Genomic DNA, 15,466 nt, shown 5'->3' with positions numbered 1-15,466 from the left:
TGTATACATTGAATGAGTCTCTACTTTAAAGGGACACTGTAGGCACCTAGACCACTTCAGCTCATTGAAGTAGTCTGGGTGCCGTGTCACTTTTGCACTGCAGTTTTAAGTCTGCTCTCTAGTGGCTGTCTAACAGACAGCCACTAGATGGCTTCTGGAATCCAAACTGACTTTTAGTCCGTTATCTGACGCTGGACAAATAATTGAATAATGCTTTCCTATGGGGAGGTCTAATGTGCGCTCGGCCGTCGCTACGCATGCGCATTAAGTCTCTCCCGCCAGCTGACGTCTGCGGGGAGGAACGTGGGCAGAGCCTGACCCAAGGCCGAGGGACATCTGCGTGGATTCAGGGAAATGGCTGAAGGGGGGCCCCGAGGGAGGGGGGCACTCCAGGAGCCTATAGTGCCAGGAAAACGGGTTTGTTTTCTTGGCACTACAGGATCGCTTTAAGTATTTTGGAAAGCTGTGTAAGTCATGCAGGTAGGTATGACTAGGGCTGCATAAACATAGTGATTTAACTCCTAAATGGCAGAGAACTGAGCAGTGAGACTGCAGGGGCATGATCTATACATCAAATCTATTACATTAAGCCAAAGTTGTTTTGGTTACTATAGTTATCCGTTATTAATTAAATTTCTGTTCGGATGCACTTACACCGACTGTATCACAATTGATACAAATGTGTCATGTGTCATGTGATTTGTACCACATTTTTGTCAATATATTGCATAGCTTTTGCACTAGTGCCACTTTTTTCAATTTGTTTGCACTCCGGTCTAATTAGCTGCACTTTATTATAGCACTTTTTGTTCACTGTTGTACTATCTTGAACTATCCCAGGCCAAGAGCATGTGGTGTGCAAGCCACAGTAATCGATCTCCCTCATATTCATGAATGAGCATCGGACTGCAAGGGACTAATTACCTTGGTTTGCATCTGATGGAAATGCAGACCACATGCTCCCACACAGTTCAGGCATTTACTAATGGGTAGTGATATGTGGTATGTTTTAAAAGTGTGTCCCGGCTGCTGTATCTTCCAACCGAGTTGTTCTTCTCCTGTTGACCCGGGGGGAGCTTGGGGGTGGGGGGGTGGCATCAGGCTCTGCAGCAATATTGCAGATGTTCCTGCTGTCCTCCTATTCCTCTTGCTGGCTCCCTTTCTCTTTAAATAAATAAAATAGAATAAAAACCAACCAAAAAAAAACCCAAATGTGCAATTTCCCACCTAAACACCATTTAGTTTTAACCCCTGCTGCTGCTGGACCACAAGGGAATTTTAAACGCTGTAGGACTTCCAGGTATCACAGCCCACTCCCTGCAAAAAAAGGAAAGAATGAGGGGGCACAAAACACAGAGCACAGAGCAAACACACACCCAACAACCCACCACACATTACAAACTGCACAGACACTCCCACACACATATTACACACAGCCAACGTGTAGAACTAAACTCGAGGCAATAAATTGCAAAGAGCATCCATCTAGTGAGTTTAGCTCTCTTAATGAACTGCATTGTGATTGGACAGCCACAGAAAGACTGCTGCAGAAAAAGGGGAGGTCTTGCAATACGTGGATGCATGTTTTCATGGTGGCTATAACTGCTAAATTAGATAATTAATGGAGGTGTTTCTTAAATATCTTTCTAGAAAGAATCTCTATTTCATGAGGAAATAAATGAAAATAAAAAATTATTCCATTAAATTATTTAACTCTTAATAAGCTTGGTTGAAATTCACCAAAAAATTAATAACCCAAAGATAGAAGTATAACAAGTGTTAATGATTTACTGTTGATTATATTTTAAATTATTAATACATTTTGTAATCACAAAAGCATCTTGCACAAAGAGTACCTGAATAAATATACATGTTAATAAATAGTTTTATGTGTGACTGTGTTTTAACACTTATGTTACCAGTGTCGTTTTTTGTTTTGTTTTGTTTTTTCCCCCCTGGATTTCTCCAGAGTAAGAAACATCAGTTCTCTGTAGAAGAATCTTATCAAGGCATCGCTAGAGATCTTCAGTCACTTGTGGACAGCTTTAACGTGTCAAGCCAAAGCAGATCAGGTTAGTTGAAGGTGTAATATGACAGATGCATCTGTCCATGTTTTAAAGTGACTCAGTTATGGGAATTGTGCAGATGCCTCCTCCAACCCCCTTGCCCACATTCTCGCAGCTGATGACATGATTGAAGTGGTCCTCACAGCAGTCCTCTGGTCTGGTGGCGTAGATAAGGTGATCTAAAGTGAACCTGCTGTTGTCAGGCCATACATTCATTTACACGTTCCCTGGCTTGTGTGACCTTACAGAAAAGGGCTCACAGGCTGTGCGGCAAATCCAACAGAGAGGATGGTCCTCTCTCATGTACCTGCAGTGGGAACAGATGTTTTAAGTGGACCGAGCCAAGTTCTTCATCATAAGAAAGGTCACTGGTTGTTAAATGTTATGTAGGACACGAAAAAGCCTAACTAGGCATTTTGTATTCTGCTTTTGAAGTGCAAAATGGCTCAGTGAAGGCCATAACTGCACTGTACAAAAGCTACATATTTTACAGAAAAATAATCACTTTGTAAAAGCAATGTTTCACATATCGGGGGAGAAAATAAGGGAGATCTGTACAATGCATTAGTGTAGAGTCCTCATGTTTTTTTGGTTTGGTTTTTTCTTTTGCCTTTTCTTTTTTTTTTTTAAACAGTTTCACTGATGTTTTAAGTAATAGAACAAAAAAACAAAACTTGAAGTGGCATAGATCAAACATACAAAGAGGACTATTTTATAATATATTTGTTTATTTTAAATTTTAAGGAAATAAAATACTGCTAGAAAGATGCATCTCATTTTACAGGATGTGGAGCAGTCAGTATGGAAACCGTGTTCTGCCAGTTCACTAATCAGATTTTACACCACTTTTCTTTTAGTAACATTTTTATAAATCTCCCTTATGGACTTGGAATGTGGAAATGACTGAATTCCATTTAAATGTAATTTAATTTCTCAAATGTGCAAGTTTTGTGACCAATAATAAAATTTTCAATTAGTAATGGGGACGTTGGAATTAATCATACTGCGTTTTAAAAAATCTGTGAAAATTCCTGGAGTTTATAGATAAGGTAAAACATTTAATTTTATTGTTAATGTTTTTCATGCCTTATGGAGTAACAAAAAAAAGAGACAATGATTCATTGTACAACGAATATCGCTGCCTTTAAATCTTACAAATAGGACATGTTACCAGAAAGAAATGTTTTACATTTCATTTTTTAAATTTATTTGCTTGGGTGAAACGTTTACTTTAAGTAGATTTTGTGTGCAGGATCTGCAGCACTACCAGAAATAATGCAATAATCTATGTATTCTGTCATATGCAGGCTCATGCTTTAATTGGATGGAAGTTGAAAATCTGGAAAATCAGCTGTTTATATGCTGGAATTGGTTATCTCTCCCTCTCGCCTGTTATTTCAGTTTTCTAAGTTTATTAGATTTCTAACCTAAAGTCTCCTGATAACTGTCCTCGGTTTGCAAGTGCAGGGTGAATTAATATGCTATATTCTCCCGCAGCTTCCCTGACCCATGCTTTGTTAACGATAAGCAAAAGGAGACCAGCATATTGCAGAAGGGTAGCATTCCCATAAGTAAATGCTTAGTAGCTTGCCTTCCCTCACATTATAGTCACATTCTTACTTATTTGATCCAAAAGGTTATTCAGAAGTACAGATTGTTTGTCACAGTTCTACAAATTACTGGACCAAGCTGCCGTGACTAGCATTCATTTTTCAAATGATTTAATACACCTCTGTGTTTTAGTAAGTTAAAACAAATTGGTTTTCGGATCAAAATGACATTTTTCATCTGTTACCTTTGGCTTTAGTCAGAGAAACAAAGAATGGCCAAAGCTACTTTTTCTTCCAAGTAAAACCGCAAGACATGAATTTGTGTGATCTTTTATTTGGCTCAGACACTCTTTCCAAAGCAGACTACAATATTACAAAATATGCCATAGGTCACTGTACATGATCAGAACAAAAGAATTTTGTTATGAACGTAGAGATCTTGGGTGGTCATACTAACTATGGGCTGGGAATTTGGGGTCCCGTAAACTACAATCTACAACACTGATCTTTGGACTGCTACATCTGTACACCGATCATGAGAAATGTTTATGCAGTTTAATAATTACAATTGTATGCTTATTACAATCAAATTCTGTTACGCAATGCACCAGGAAATCCTTGGAATGAATACCAACTGGTTCATTATCTACATTTAATTTCAAAAGGGATGAATTCCAAATATGCCTCTAATAAATAGTGTGGAAAGTTCTAAAACTGGAGCAGTTGTCATGGAGACCTATAAAATGTTGGTCTTTATGCCATTCATTTTGGTGCTGGTTTCTTCACTTTTAAAACGTTTTCACTCCTTTGCTAATGAGATATATATATATATATATATATATATATATATATATATATATATATATATATATATATCTCTATTGTTTTAATAGTACAGGGTAAAGTATAATTTAAATCTGTATGGAATCTGTGTTTTGCCTTTGCCATTGACTGTTGTGTTTGTTTCCTAATCTGCAAAACAAATGTTACTTTTAGGATAAGGTATAAACAGAACTCCTCTTAACTGTCTTCTTGACAACTAATGAAATCGATTTAACACTTTGCATTGAAATTTGTAAATTCTTTATCCCTTTGCATTTCGTATACATTATTACATATATTATGTTGTATTTCATTTCTCTCTCTCTCTCTCTCTCTCTTTTTTTTTTTTTCCCTTCAGGGAGCTTCAAAGACCATGTTAAACTTACTGGCTCTGCTGCTGTCCTTGAGACTCTGAGACGTACTTTGACGGATTACCGGAGCCGCCTAGAAGACACATCTAATGAGGTAACACTGGCAATGTTTGGCTCTAAACACATGGCCTTCGGCCTGCTTCTGTTCTGCTCCTCTGCTCGTTACAAAGGTCTGGATGCTGGGAATTGCGTATTGACAGCTTTTCAGACAGTGAAAAAATAATCACCGTTGTCGTGGATTTTCTTCTGCCATTGCCTGGGGTGCTGAATTACTTGGGTTCATTTACAGGTTTATTCAAACTTAGACGTGTCCAATTAATTGATGTTCCTATCCACCTTCCAATTCACTAGTGTTATCGTAAGCATACAAACACAACCTCTTATTGACCCTTTGTTTATGAATCGCTGGTTGGATTTGAAAAAATAGTCTGCGGTTCAGAACATGTGATCCTTAACCTATGTGTAAGCACATCTGTTTAATTCATAAATAATGAGCTAATGCACTCCCTGCAATGGAAAGCAAACTGAAATGGAAACACATTAACAAAAAAAATAAAGTAACTTATCATGTTTAATATGCTTCATAGGGCTGTTAAAGAAACTAGGAAATTGCAGGTCCCTGTGTTGTTTTGGGTGTTATCTGTGATTGGGATAGTCCTAATTGTTACACAAGATGAAGATTTGTTGGAGATTTGCTCTTAAAACTTCTGGAACATCTAACATTCCATTTACAATATCTCGTAAATCCCAAAAGTACTTTTTTAGACATTATGTATAAAAATACTCACATTCTTTCATGTTTGCACAACTTATTCGTCCTGATAATTTCACCATTAATTACATTCACAAATTAAGACAAATAATATTACTAGGTAAAGTCACATTTGTATTTTGAAGGATTTCTTATGTATTAAACAAAAAGGAACATTTTTAAATATGCTAATCGGCATTAGAAAATCTGACAGTGCTGGTGAAATTTGCCGAACATAAAAGGCCCATTTCTTTGTCTATCGCAACAAATTGGGAACAAAAAAACAACCCAATCTGGAACAGGAAAATAAAATTACAGAAGGGTTAGTGTAAGGAATAAATGCTAGAAACTAGCATTGAAAGAGTACACCACACTTCTAGATGTGGATTGGTTGGCGATGCACTTATTATGGGTTCAGTAACTGTTACCAAGTTTAGGATTCTTTTTGTAGATGTTTGTGTTAACAGGGGAGCTAGGCTTCAGGAAGCCAATGTAATTGTAATAAACCTGAAAAGGAAAATGGGAATAAATGAGTGGAAAAGAAGTTACTGGAGATGGTTAGAAACATGTTACTATTCATGTTCTGGAAAGAGGTGAAGATGGGAGAAAGTAAGACAGCATTGTAAAAGACTGACTATCTTTTTTTTTAATTTCTTTTAATTTCTTTGTAAAGTTAGATTGCTATTTTATATAGTGCAGGGGGGTGCACTGTGGAAATGATGACATTTATTTAGTTAGATCCAGATTGTTCACTGGGAGGGGAGAATACATCTTTCTAGTAAGAACCTCTTCTGAGGCCCAGTGCAAGAAGCTCTAGGGTAGCTACAAACTTGATACCTGGGGCAATGTAGCTTTTACAGTGAAAATGGATTTTCAGGTTTCAATGCACAAAAAGAAACCGCAGCTATAGCAGGCAGCTTTCTTTGGTTCGCTTTAGTGTCAGGTCCAGTAAAAGGGCAGACCTGTGGGGACAATGGTGAGGAATCGTGCAGACTGTGAAAAATAAAATGCTGTGCGGCAAAATGGATTGCAAGTTGTGAAGGGACTAGACTGACCTGTATCACTCTCCTGGGCTTTCTTGTAATTGACACTATCAATATGTTCTGCATAATGGTAGGATGTCTTGTTCCTTTTGTGATCATCTATAGATCACAATCCTTTCGATTTCCCTACAAGCATCGCTTTAATTCTACTGTGCATTATCATTGCAGCATAGTTATTTGCAATCTTCTTACTGCAAAATGTTAAACTTTAACGCTTTGATTCATGCTCTGCTTATAAAATCATATACAGTGGAGTGCTTATTTATAAAGTGCAAAATATAATAGTGGTATTGCTTTTAATGTGCTTAAGAAATCACTTAACGTTTTTTCTTTTTTTTCTTTTCTTGAATACACCATAATTTCCTCTCAATGTATTTACCCTTTAAAAAAATGCAATAGTGTAAAACCGCTTTTAAACATACAATACAGTAATAAAAATGGAACACTCACACTATTCAGACCTATATAACCTAGCTCTGGTTAAAAAGACTTGTGTGTCCGTAGAGAAATCCTCTCCCTTCCTTCAATGTATATAGGAGACTTGTTCAATGATCTAATAGATGTCACTCAGGAGACAAGGTATCTATAGTATAATATTGCTTTAAAAAAAAAAAAGACATGTAGAATAGGTAGAATATTACACTCCCAAATAAAGAGCCCTTGGAATTGATCAATAAAACAGCTTTGTATAGTTGGGGACCATCCAGGCCCTTTTGCTGATGCAGGAAACTGGATGACTCGATTTTTGTTTTATAAAGCATATACTTACATTTTTACTTCCAAGATATTTAAAATATTCCAAAACTAAAGTAGTGTAAATAAATGTAAACAAAACCAATATCTATCATGCCGGATAAAGATTTCACTCTCCCTTCTGGCTTCCTCAGTCCCGTGCATGTTCTGCTTGTAGAGTAAAACATTTACATTTAAATTTAAGGTTGCTATTGGGAAGTTTAGGCAGAGTTTATCTTGAAAAAGTTAGCTATGTTTTCAGTTTAGCTTTTTTTTCGTTAAAATGGAATATTTCAATTTTGAATTCACTTTGAATTCTAAAACTTTGCATTTTGGTGAGTAACCCTGTGAAATTATCAAATTTATACATGAAAGATATGGAACTTGTTATATCTGTGCAGTTTATGGCCTTTTGCAGGCTATTATCGGTCTATTTCAGTCAGTTGTTTTGCAAACCATTTGCAACTTTATTTTCATTCAGAATGCATCATAAATAAAATTATTTATTTGCAAAGTACACCATGTGAGAAATAGAGCTAATAAAATTATAATATCCGCTACCACTTTGTATGGGTGCTTCCCAAAATCCCCACACCCCAATCTAAGTGAAAAACAAACCGTGTAGTAAATGGTGGAAATCTACTGTGGAGCGCTATATGTTAAAAGTGAGTACAGTACATGTAACCCCCCAAAAAGCAGAAAAGACCTACAGATACTTCTGTAATATTGTTGAACTTAAAATGTGGAAGCTTAGAATTTACCACTTACATAAATAGAGCCTTTTTTGGTTAGCTCTAAAGTCTAAACGCAAATGCTTCTGCACTTATATAGGCAGTACAACACCTTTCTTGCTTTAAAGATGCTACCATATGATCCAAAAAATAGAATTAACACAAATATAATAGAGCATACTACAGTGTGGTATGTTTGCACATCATTCTGCAGTAGTTTGCATATAATGTATTGCTCACCCTGTATGGAACCTATTGCACCGGCTCTAGGCTTCAGTAGCATTCAGTGCTGATTGTGGGTTTCACTTAACCCACTCTGTGCTCCAATATTGAAGGTAAGTATAGCAGAATCCACTCCACTTAATGAATGGAACTACTTATTGAAGTAAATAAAATGCACTTTAAAATCAAATAAAAAGATCTAAAATCTTCTATACCAATATTATATAATTGGCTTCATCAGTTGGTAAATAATATTGTCCTATGAAGTCATTTTATAAAGCAGCTGTCATTTCAAGACGCCATCACACCTCCTTAATTTGCACCAATGAACCTGAAGTATGGGCGAGGTGCTGAAAACCAGTACAAAGTATTTCAAGCTCGGCATCTGCCAGGAAGTGACATTGTGATAAGTTGCTGAATGCCAATTCAGGCTCGATCGTGTCCACCATAGTGTGCGCCATAGAGCACCTCCCTCTCCACCACATTGATATGGTAACTGGAGTAAACAAAAAATATATAAACCATTAAAGATAATAGGAACCCGAAACATCCAGCTTTTCGTTTAGTTTTTTTTTCAAAGCAAGACCTAAACCTCATGTTCAAATTCCAAAAATCAACAACAATAAAAAAAATAAAAAACAAATATATATTGGATTTCTTATTAAACTGCAAAAAAGGGGTCGGGGATTGTAAACTCCAAAGGGGATTGTTTACTAAATGCATATCTTATAATTTAAAATTATATAATAAAATTACATATCTAAAAGGGCTAATAAAAGAAAAATGATTACATAAAGGATTAAATCAATAGTGGAAAAAATAGTATAGCGTGTGTGTGTGTGTATATATGTGTGTGTGTGTATGTATGTATGTGTGTGTGTGTGTGTGTGTGTGTGTGTATGTGTGTGTATATATATATATATATATATATATATATATATCTCTCCTGAAGATCCATTGAATTTCTATCTTTTATTTTATTTAAATCTTCTCCTCTCCAGTTTTTATAAATGTCATTTTTGTTTCCGTATTGTAGGGGACGAGTTGTCTTTTCCACATATACAGCTCCACAAGGGCACATATTATCAGTTATTAACTGTTTCATTTTGCAATCCTGATTCTCTTGTGGGTGTTTAAAAGTTTTTACTTTTCACTGACGTTTTTTATCCCCCCTGTTTTTGCACAGGCAGAGCAGTTCCCACAACCATAAAAACTTTATTTTTTTTTAAAATTTGTTTTTTATGAGTTTATTAGTGGTAAGACAGAGTTTTGTTACAACTATTCACAATTAAATATATTTTTGTTAATTTCACGTAATTCAAATTTTTCTAACTTTCATTCAGCATGAAGCCACAAAGCGTGTTTGTGAGAAGATGAGTGCAGAATTGGAGTCTTACAAAGTGATAATACAGTCGTTGCACACCAATCTTGAGGTATGGAACACTTCTCCAGTCTTTCCCCTAAACATTTCAAATATCGACGTACATATTTTACCTAAAACCTGAGATGGTGCCATCACAAATAATTATTAAAATATCTATATTAATCTAAATAATTTTTAGTTTTGCTTTGTAGCGTTTCTGATTGTTTTAAAGACTCTTGAGCATTGTCCTATTATACAGGCAACCTTTTGGGTGCGATATTGAGGTCTGTTGGTCTATTTCTGAGACTGTGTGTGTATCTGTGTGCATACACTGCATGTTCCAACCCTTACACATGATATTTAAAGGACCTTCCAGGCACCGTAACCAACTCAACACAATGAAGTTATAGGGGTGTATGAAGGCTCCACGCACTTTCTTACACTTATCAAAGGGTTACTCCAAACACCATGACTTCTTCAGTGTTTTGGGGTGTCATTAGCTAGCCGAGGAAAAAGAGTAAATTCTGTGCATAGTTCTATGCAGTGGGTTGCATTCATTGACTGAGAGCGGTCAGCTGGCACTCTATCATGAATGGCCAGCGGGGTCCTCATTTGGCTTTTGCAGAAGCCAGATGTGCATCATTGATTTAACCTGTTACAGTAGGATGGTGCCCAGAATCTCCTCATACCATAACAACTTAATTGAGAGTATGTTATTTTGCCCAGAGTGTCCTTTAAAGGTATGCATGTCAGCAGTCAGACAAATGACCCATGATATATTTTCCACATATTTTTTAATTTTTTTTTACAATCTGTTTTTATTATCAATTGTTCACGTCAATGTTTAGATAGCGTACAGTTGCATGAGTGAAACATACTTACTGTGTGGTACATACAAATAAAAGGTAGCAGTAGCATTTACAGAGACATGGTAATCCAACTAACTATTTTTTGTAGGAAGATTTTACAGTTAGTAGGGAGTAGTCTGTGGAATGTGTTTAACGGATATGGTAAACCCAGCATTTCAGGTAGTTAACATGATCATGAATACAAGTAGGTACATTATCAGGCCATCAGCTAGGACAAACCTAGCCATGGGGGCTGCGGGGGGTAGGTGGGGAGGGTGTTGACCATATGTGTGGAGCTATAGCCCATGAGGTAGGACAAACCCAACTTCAAAGAGCTCCGAAACGAAGGAGCCAGGTACTGTGTAACCTCTCAGGGGGAGCTCGAAACAAGCTTTGGTGGGAGAATAGTACGGAGCGAGGTGAAATGGCTTCCGCTCCCTGTCAAGGCCAGGCTCCACCCTCCATCCAAACATTCAGTGTCTCCTCCCTCTGTATGCAGACACTTAACTCTCCTCATAGAGATTCATTGATTCAATTCATCTGTATGAGGAGATGCTGATTGGCCAGGGCTGTGTTTGACTTGTGCTGGCTCTGCCCCGATCTGCCTCTTTGTCAGTCTCAGCCAATCCTATGGGGAAGCATTGTGATTGGATCAGGCTACCACTTCTGCTGATGTCAGCAGGCAGTGGACAGATCAAAAGAAAACGGGGACAAAGCCTGCAGCTTCAGGCTTGAATACAAGTAAGATTTTACTATATTTAGGGAGGCAAGGGGGGCTAGATGGTGGGTTTTAACCCTATAGGGTCAGGAATACATGTTTGTGTTCCTGACCCTATAGTGCTCCTTTAAGCCCTTAAGGACCAAACTTCTGGAATAAAAGGGAATCGTGACATGTCACACATGTCATGTGTCCTTAAGGGGTTAACCCTTAGTGGGGAACACGTGGGGTTGGTGTCAGCACTGTGACATGGTTGTACAATCCAAAAGCAAACATGCAAAATTAAGCCCATCTGCCGCCCAGGAGTAGAGGGAGTTTGAGCGCAGGGCATCATTTTGTATGTTTGGATTTCTATCCTCCCTACCCTCTATTTTCTACTCTCATACCTTCTTTTCCTTTATTATTCCCCTTTCTATTTTCTTTTTTGTGACAGATGCTTATTAGCAATGGAATGTTCATATAACTGCAACTTTGATATATGTATAATTACCATTTGGCCGTTTGGATTAGGGATAAAAATGTAAAAAGTTTATTGTAAAAAAACAAAAAAAACTCATGTTTGAAAAGTAACCTTGACAACAGTCCCATTTCATTTGTCTCTTCCAAGTCAAGTCTTGTCAAGTGACAAATACCATTTTACTTGACTTTATTCTTTAGTTTAAAATTTTTTTTGTTTTTGTTTCGACTATACAAAAGCAGGGTTATGCATTTTAAATCATCTGTTCTTACAACACTGTTGATATCATGCAAAGTATTTATTTTGTATTTAATTAGCAGTAAATTCTTTAAAGTGATGCTAATGCTTTTTGCTCTGCAGAAAGCCGAATCTGATGTGGCGAATGCCGAAAAAGAGCTACATTGTTTGCGTTCTAAATGTTCCAATGCAGAGTCTCAAATAGTAAATTATCAGAAAGATCTGGAGAAGGTGTGTCATGCCTGGGAGGCAGAGAAGAATGCAGTTATGGAAATGGGATCTGAAATTCATAAGCAAGCCCATGTCTACCAGAAGGATGCAGAGGTATTAATAAGTGAGCCTCCTTGAAAAGAAAGAAAAAAACAAAACAAAAAAACTGTTACTGTGCTTATGTGTATTGAAATTGAAGGTGCTGGAATGGAAATGGTAACATAGAGGATGAATTAATTATTCCGATTATATTTCATTCAACATAATAGTCAACATTATCCTTTCTTCCTAGTCTGTAGGATACGTTTTAACGTGTGTTTTTATTAAATATTATAACTGCATAATTAGGGCAAGATGTGATGTATCCTTTTAGTGTTTGGATGCCCTGTGAAACATGAGGAAAATCAACATCAAGACTTGTGCAAGCACCATGCTCCTCAAAATCCCTTCTGCATAGGCCTGAGAAGTTAATTAGTCCGTTTTAAGATACATTAACATTATTTTTATTTTTTTTTGCAGGAGAAGCTAACATTCCTCCACAGCTTATACCAACGTTTAGTAGCAGGTTGTGTGATTATAAAACATCCAGAGAACATGTTCAGTAATTTCTCATGGTCGGAGCTTTGCACAGTATTGCAAGAAAATGTTGATACCCTGATCTCAGACCTTAACCAAGCAAATGAAAAGGTAATATTTGTATCTGTCTGTTATAAATCTTAAAATAAAAATGTTATTTTAAATATCTGCAATAGATTATATGCTATAGGCAATGCTGTGCTTACTTATAGGAAAAATTTAATTTTTATATATTTTTGGCAGGTTAATGGAGCGTAAAGTTCTCTATATTTTCCTTAAAGGAACACTATAGTGACAGGAATACAAAAATGTATTCCTGTCACTATAGCTGTGAAAGCAATGTTTAGGTTTCCGGCCCCCTGTTACCTAAGAGAAAGGAGAGTTTACTAACCTTAATTCCCCTGCCCTGCTCTTTTGTTGGGGCTGGCTCTGCCCCTTTCCGCCTCCTTGGCTGAGATCATCAAAATTGCCGATCTCTGTTAACCTAATGCTTTCTCACAGGAAATCATTGGGAGGCTACTGCAAAATGCTGTGCTGCGCCAATCTGCATTGACTATCACCATCTCTGTGGATTGTTCAGCGCCTCCATGCAGAGTGTAGACCCTGAAAGTCAGTGCTGCACATTGTGCAACACTGACCCAGGAAGCACCTCTAGAGATTGTCTAGAGGTGCTAATAGGCAGTAATGTTTTGTTTTGTTTTCTCTGAAAAGGCAGTGTTTACATTGAAAAGCCTGCAGGGACATTCTATAGAGATCAGAGCAACTACATTAAGCTGTAGTTATTCTGGTGACTATGCACTATATTTTTATGTGTGTACTGTTCCTTAATCTGTATTCTGTATAAATTTTGTTCTGTACGGCAGTATCATTCTTACAAAATGCACGTTCTATGTGTTCTCCCTATTCCCTTTTTATCTCTACAACTCTGGGACTGCGGCTGAATCAACTCCGATGTATGAGAATAGTTGAGTCTCCTTAAAGGGACACTATAGTCACCTGAACAACTTCAGCTTAATGAGGTTGTTCAGGTGAGAACTATAGCTCCCTGCAGCCTTTCTCATGTAAACATTTTATTTTCTAAAAAAAAAAAAAATACAGTGTTTACATTGAAAGCTAGAAACACCTCCAGTTGCAGTCACTCAGAGTGAACCAGAGGGACTTCTGAGTTGATGGAGGCATAATATACCTCCATCCACTCAGAGCTGCTGTGCACGAGCATCCTGTGATTCAGTATCTCCTCCCACTGCATGCAGACACTGAACTTTCCTCATAGAGATTAATTGATTCAATTCATCTCTATGAGGAGATGCTGATTGGCCAGGGCTGTGTTTGAATCATACTGGCTCTGCCCCTGATCTGCCTCCTTGTCAGTCTCAGCCAATCCTATGGGGAAGCACTGTGATTGGATCAGGCTATCACATGTCATCAGACTGCTTGTTTTTCCTGAGTCTAACAGCAAGCAGATTATGCTTCTGGCTTGAATACAGTAAGATTTTTACTATATTTATGGAGGCATGAGGAGCCCAGGGGGGCTAGATGGTCATGTTAAAGGAACACTATAGTCACCTAAATTACTTTAGCTAAATAAAGCAGTTTTAGTGTATAGATCATTCCCTTGCAATGTCACTGCTCAATTCACTGTCATTTAGGACTTAAATCACTTTGTTTCTGTTTATGCAGCCCTAGCCACACCTCCCCTGGCTATGATTGACAGAGTCTGCATGAAAATAAAACTGGTTTCACTTTCAAACAGATGTAATTTACCTTAAATAATTGTATTTCAATCTCTAAATTGAACTTTAATCACATACAGGAGGCTCTTGCAGGGTCTAGCAAGCTATTAACATAGCAGGGGATAAGAACATCTTAATTAAACAGAACTTGCAATAAAGAAAGCCTAAATAGGGCTCTCTTTACAGGAAGTGTTTATGGAAGACTGTGCAAGTCACATGCAGGGAGGTGTGACTAGGGTTCATAAACAAAGGGATTTAACTCCTAAATGGCAAAGGATTGAGCAGTGAGGCTGCAGGGGCATGTTCTATACACCAAAACTGCTTCATTAAGCTAAAGTTGTTCAGGTGACTATAGTGTCCCTTTAACACTATATGGTCAGGAATACATGTAGTTGCACTGGTGACTATAGTGTCCCTTTAAATAAAAGGGACACTCCACGCACCTGAACACTATAAAAATTATTAAATAATTACAAAGAGTAAATCAACATCAAATGTGTTTTTTTTTTTTTTTTTTTTTTTTGTGTGTGATTGTTACATATATTTCTCTCATTTGTTTAGGCTGTCCAACTAGAATATTCTTGCAAGAACAAGGATGATATTTTGCAAAGCCTGAAGAAAAACCATAAAAACACTCTCCAAAAACTGTCTGAACAGATAAAAGCACGGGAAAGTGATTGGCAAAAGCAGAGAAAAGATATGGAACTGAAATACTCTACTCTCCTTCAGGAGGCTAAAGCCAAAGTACAGGTACTTAACAGTAGTAACAAAACTGTAGACCACAGGTGTCAAGAAAAACGTTTGAAAGCTGGTTATGACTTTTAAAAGCTTGTGTATTTATTTAGCATTTTATTTAGCGTACGAACTGGCTGTTAGGTTCAATGTTACTGGGGCCGGTGTCCCTTTACTTTAGGCCCCCTTACAGTGCTGTGTGGAGAGTTCAGTTGATCAGGTGGGTGTCTGTAATGTAAATGCATAGCATAGATGAAAGGAACAGACTGCTAGGAAGATGTTTAGGACAACAGCTACTGTCCTT

The 15,466-nt window shown here is 37.3% G+C and overlaps 1 protein-coding gene across 1 annotated transcript in view; it reads left to right on the top strand.

Moving 5' to 3' along the window:
• CCDC171 (coiled-coil domain containing 171) overlaps window positions 1–15,466 on the top strand; it is a 118,616-nt gene that overhangs the window by 26,770 nt on the left and 76,380 nt on the right. The window contains exons 10-15 of the mRNA XM_063455250.1: window positions 1,970–2,072; window positions 4,797–4,903; window positions 9,632–9,721; window positions 12,035–12,235; window positions 12,641–12,808; window positions 14,992–15,180. Of these exons, the coding sequence (XP_063311320.1) occupies window positions 1,970–2,072; window positions 4,797–4,903; window positions 9,632–9,721; window positions 12,035–12,235; window positions 12,641–12,808; window positions 14,992–15,180 (858 nt within the window). The remainder of the gene's footprint in view (window positions 1–1,969; window positions 2,073–4,796; window positions 4,904–9,631; window positions 9,722–12,034; window positions 12,236–12,640; window positions 12,809–14,991; window positions 15,181–15,466) is intronic.

The sequence above is a fragment of the Pelobates fuscus genome, chromosome 5, assembly GCF_036172605.1.
Source record: "Pelobates fuscus isolate aPelFus1 chromosome 5, aPelFus1.pri, whole genome shotgun sequence".
Classification (NCBI taxonomy): Eukaryota; Metazoa; Chordata; class Amphibia; order Anura; family Pelobatidae; genus Pelobates; species Pelobates fuscus.
Note: the sequence above shows the minus strand (reverse complement) of the source record. Positions and strands in the feature narration are given on the sequence as shown.